Source organism: Berghia stephanieae, chromosome 14 (genome assembly GCF_034508935.2).
Source record: "Berghia stephanieae isolate SIO BIC M18660-M18661 chromosome 14, UCSD_Bste_1.3, whole genome shotgun sequence".
NCBI lineage: Eukaryota > Metazoa > Mollusca > Gastropoda > Nudibranchia > Aeolidiidae > Berghia > Berghia stephanieae.
In genome coordinates this window covers 17,601,588-17,606,261 of record NC_088373.1, presented here as the reverse complement: position 1 = coordinate 17,606,261, position 4,674 = coordinate 17,601,588, and the positions used below count along the sequence as shown (strand labels likewise).

The 4,674-nt window shown below is 41.1% G+C and overlaps 1 protein-coding gene across 1 annotated transcript in view; it reads left to right on the top strand.

Moving 5' to 3' along the window:
* The first annotated feature begins 599 nt into the window (after positions 1-599).
* Positions 600-4,674, top strand: part of LOC144959517 (sarcospan-like) — a 37,302-nt gene continuing 33,227 nt past the window's right edge. Inside the window, exons 1-2 of the mRNA XM_078892132.1 lie at positions 600-651; positions 4,189-4,296. Of these exons, the coding sequence (XP_078748258.1) occupies positions 600-651; positions 4,189-4,296 (160 nt within the window). The remainder of the gene's footprint in view (positions 652-4,188; positions 4,297-4,674) is intronic.

Sequence of the window (4,674 nt, the reverse complement as noted above, 5' to 3'; positions counted from 1 at the left end):
GTAACCAAAATATAACTAGATAGATAAATACAGGAATAAATGAATAATTAAATAAATAAATTGATTGATTAATTAATTAATAAGCCAATAAACGAAAAGATAAATAAATAAATAAAAGTTTGTATGAAACAGGGCAGATAAAGAATAGAAAAATGTGACTTTAGAAAACAAACAAACAAAAACCATCCCAAACAATCAGCTTGTTTTGACAGTCGAGGTGGGCTGACTTCTCTGGACTAAATAGTCCTTCAGAGTTAATAGCCCCATGGAGCTTGAGTTTATCACGGTTTCTACAGCGTGAAGCGGACTGTAGCAAATTTTACAAACCTTTGGATATGACGCCAATCTATCGCAAAGTACATTCCACAATATCTAACAGATCCAGCTACCCAATCATTGCTGGCTACCTGGCCGTTAACAGCTTTTTATCTGCTGGAAAAAAAGTAATATCGCCTAACAAGCGTAATATCTCGTTCAGCATGTTATGTGTTGCTGCTGGACAGGGACCCATTGTAAAGCGCTTTGAGCACGTTTTGTGGATATTTCGCTATATAAATGCTCTAATTTTCAAGGCCACGTGACACGTTATCATTACCAAAATGTCGAGATATTTGCCCCATAGGTTTACTCCATACTGTCTGGGAATTGTGGGTAATTTAAAAAAACCCAGCTGAATTCTGGAAAGTTTCAAGTGGTTGCCATGGCAACGTTTAGAAAAAAAGGTAAAAATCAGGGGAGAGAAAGTATTTGGCTGGTTATGGGTTTCATTGCAACCACCAACGAGCACACACACACACACACACACAAACACACACGCACACACACACGCACGCACACACACACACGCAAACACACACACACGCACACTTTCTCTCTTTCTATCTATCTATCTATCTATCTATCTATCTATCTATCTATCTATCTATCTATCTATATCAATTACCACTATCTACAACTATTTCCTTCTCTCCTAAATTCTCTGCACATCTCTCTCTCTCTATCTCTCTTTCTATCTATCTATCTATCTATCTATCTATCTATCTATCTATCAAATAGCCTCTCCTCTCTCTCTCTCTCTCTCTCTCTCTCTCTCTCTCTCTCTCTCTCTAATTCTCCTTCTCCTCATTAACTAACCCCAACTACTCGCCCACAACTTCCATCTTCTCGCCACAGTGCACGTGCATTGCATGACAAGTCTACTCAGTGCTTTACCAACCGCTCACCTACAAGTGAAACAGGTATCCAGGTAAATACGGTGAAGGCATCAACCCGTGGATGGAACGCTCGTCTTCAAACCGACAACCCTGTGTGTCTGGCAACAGGTTTAGTCTTGTAGAATCGGTTCATGTTTCAGTGAAAAGGTCAAGGAGATGAGGGAGAGAGGGAGAGAGAGAGAGAGAGAGAGAGAGAGAGAGAGAGAGAGAGAGAGGAGAGGAGAGGAAGGAAGTCACACACACACACACACACACACACAAAGAGAGAGAGAGAGAGAGAGAGAGAGAGAGAGGAGAGGAAGGAAGGCACACACACACACACACACACACACAAAGAGAGAGAGAGAGAGAGAGAGAGAGAGAGGGTGGCAGGGGAGGATAGGAAGGAAGGCACACACTCACACACACACACACACACAGAGAAAGAGAGAGAGAGAGAGAGAGAGAGAGAGAGAGGCGGGGGAGGAGAGGAAGGAGGGCACACACACACACACACACACACACACACACACAGAGAGAGAGAGAGAGAGAGAGGGAGAGAGAGATAGAGATAGAGAGAGATAGATAGAGAGATAGAGATAGATAGATATATAGATAGAGAGAGAGAGAGAGAGAGAGAGAGAGAGAGAGAGAGAGAGAGAGAGAGAGAGAGTTGGCAACACGCTCGTGTAGTTTTGGTTCGAGCAGTGGAATAGTTACTTGATGTGTGTGTGTGAAGAGGACAGTGTGTAGGTGGTGGATTTTGGGTTTACTACAGAAAGGACTTGGAGTGCATGTGAGTCAATTTGATTCGTGTTTGCTGATACAAAATGTGAATCATCGCCTCAAGACGGTGGTATATGTGCTGAACATGGTGTCAATAAGGCGCTAAACAGTTGAATTCACCAGAATATATTATAAAACTTCCAGTTTGATCAGTTTTGGAAATTCTATTTTTCATCCGGACACCTGGACTTGTATGTGACGTCATTTCCAGGTTATTGCCCAGTCTGGTGAGTTGTCGTTAATCGTGCTCAAGTAAACGAATTATCATCCCATTGGTTGAACTATTGATGCTGTGCGTTTATCCAAAAATACTCACAAAATATGGCGGATATAACGTATCAACACACAAAACTGTGTGTACCCATGAACGTTTATAGTCAGCTAATACAATTCAGTGAGCATTACTTATAAACGCGGATGGCAAAAAACAATAACAAAGACCTAAGTGACGTCATCTTCGAACTATCTATACCCGGCTGGCGGATGTTATGAGTATTTTAGATAAACGTAAAGCATCGAAATTCTGAGGACTACTCATAAAAACAAAAACAAAGACTGACGTCAATTTCGTTCCTTCTCTTGAATACAACTCACGATTTGTTTTCTCTGGAGGTCTGGCCTTGTGTTTACAAAGGCGACGTTCACCTCGATGGGCTGTAGAAACCGAACCCGAGCCTGACATCTGTGACTGTCGAATCAAATTGTCATCAGATCTAAATCGTCCCTCCCATCCTATGTGGTCTAGTGGGATGACACTCGCTATCGGATCGGAAGGTCCTGGGTTCGAGCCTCCCTCAGCGCATAGTTGAGACCTTGGAAAAGGCACTTTACTCACATTCTCTCACCCTACTCAGGTGTAAATAAGTACCTGGACGTTAACAGCGTTATCTCTGTCCGAAAAAATTGTAATGTCGCCTAACTGGCGTCATGTATCGTCCTACATGTTAAGCGGTACTGTTGACCAGGGACCCATTGTAAAGCGCCTTGAGCACATTTAGTAGATATTGCGCTATATAAAAGCTCTAGTTTTTTTGCGCACAACTTTGGCAGACTCGGTAAAAATAAGAATGAGACTTTTTACTAAATTAAGGTCAGAAAACATCCTTTCTGTCGTGAAATTCCTGGCAGTAACTCGAATGAAGTCCCAGGTTTGAGAATTTTTGACAAGATATTTTATATTCTATTCGATCGATGTTGGAAGGAAGAGTTCAAACTAGATTTCTAATTTCCTTCGTGATTTGTGTGCGGCTATATGGTCTAGTGGTATGACATTCGCTTTCGGATCGGAAGGTCCTGGGTTCGAGCCTCGCTCGACGCATAGTTGAGTCCTTGGAAAAGACTCTTTACTCACATTCTCTCACCGTACTCAGGTGTAAAATGAGTACCTGGCTGTTAACAGCGTTATCTTTGTCCGAAAAATTGTAATATCGCCTAACAGGCGTCATGTCTCGTCCTACATGTTAAATGTTGCTGTTGACCAGGGACCCCTTGTAAAGCGCTTTGGGCACGTTAAGTGGATATTGCGCTATATAAAAGCTCTTTTAAAATAAAATAAAATTTGAAGTTGAAACTCACGCTGTGGGTTTTTACAAAATCTTTTGGAAGGGGACATAAGCCACGCCCCTCGGACAGTCGTCCGAATGGAAACAAATGGTCATCAGTGATAAAGAAAGCAAATCGACGCGATATTATCCGATTTATAACAAGATTGAGGCATTCTAGTGAGAACTAATCACATAACTAGGGGTCTATAAACAATAACAAATAACAGAGTTATGTCAACTATGATGAACGGTAACCAGAAGATCTGAGGTTCGATCCCCAGTCGAGGTAGACTGAGTTTTTGGATGTTTTTTCTTGTATTTTTCTTTCTTGCCGCGTCAGACACTGTTTCATCCACACGTCTCTCTTTCTTCAGATCGTTTCTGACTACATTGCCTGCTCCACGATTGGCCTCCTTAATGTAAAGACTTTGAGATCAGACAAATGGCTTCATTAATTAAAACTATTTGTATTTACTGGACTTCATCATCATCATCATCATCATCATCATCATCATCATCATCATCATCATCATCATCATCATCATCATCATCATCATCATTGCCTTTTTCACCCTGCCACAGACAAACAGTTTCCATCCTTCTCTATCCTGAGCTAACATTTTAAAAAATATCATTCCATGTCTTATCACTTTTCTGTATATCAGCTTCTGTCATCGCGTCTGCAGAGTCCTTTCAGCTTTGTCTGTTGTCCTTCATAAATTCTGTCTTTGTCTGGACTTCAAACACTATCAAGATCAGAGATTTTGTCGCGAGTAAGAATATATATGCACATTTCATCTATATATATAATTTCAAATTTCATTGGAAAGTAAGTACTTTTCACGTATAATCACAAAACATCAACCCAATTTACTCTTCAATGGGTGAGAAGAGGGGACAGCCATCCCCCATCCCCCCCCCCCCCCCCAAATCGCTTGACACGCATGTGACGTCCGCGAGGCAAGGCTGCCAGATGGCCAGACTTCCACCTGACCAAATTCGATTTAAAAAGTGACTAAATAGATACTCCCTTGGTTTTCACTACTAAGACTAACCCCCTTAAAAACGAATGGACTTTGACAAACATAAAATTGAATAGACTAGGATAAAAGTCACTGAGACAAAAATAAATAAATAAAATTTAATAAAAG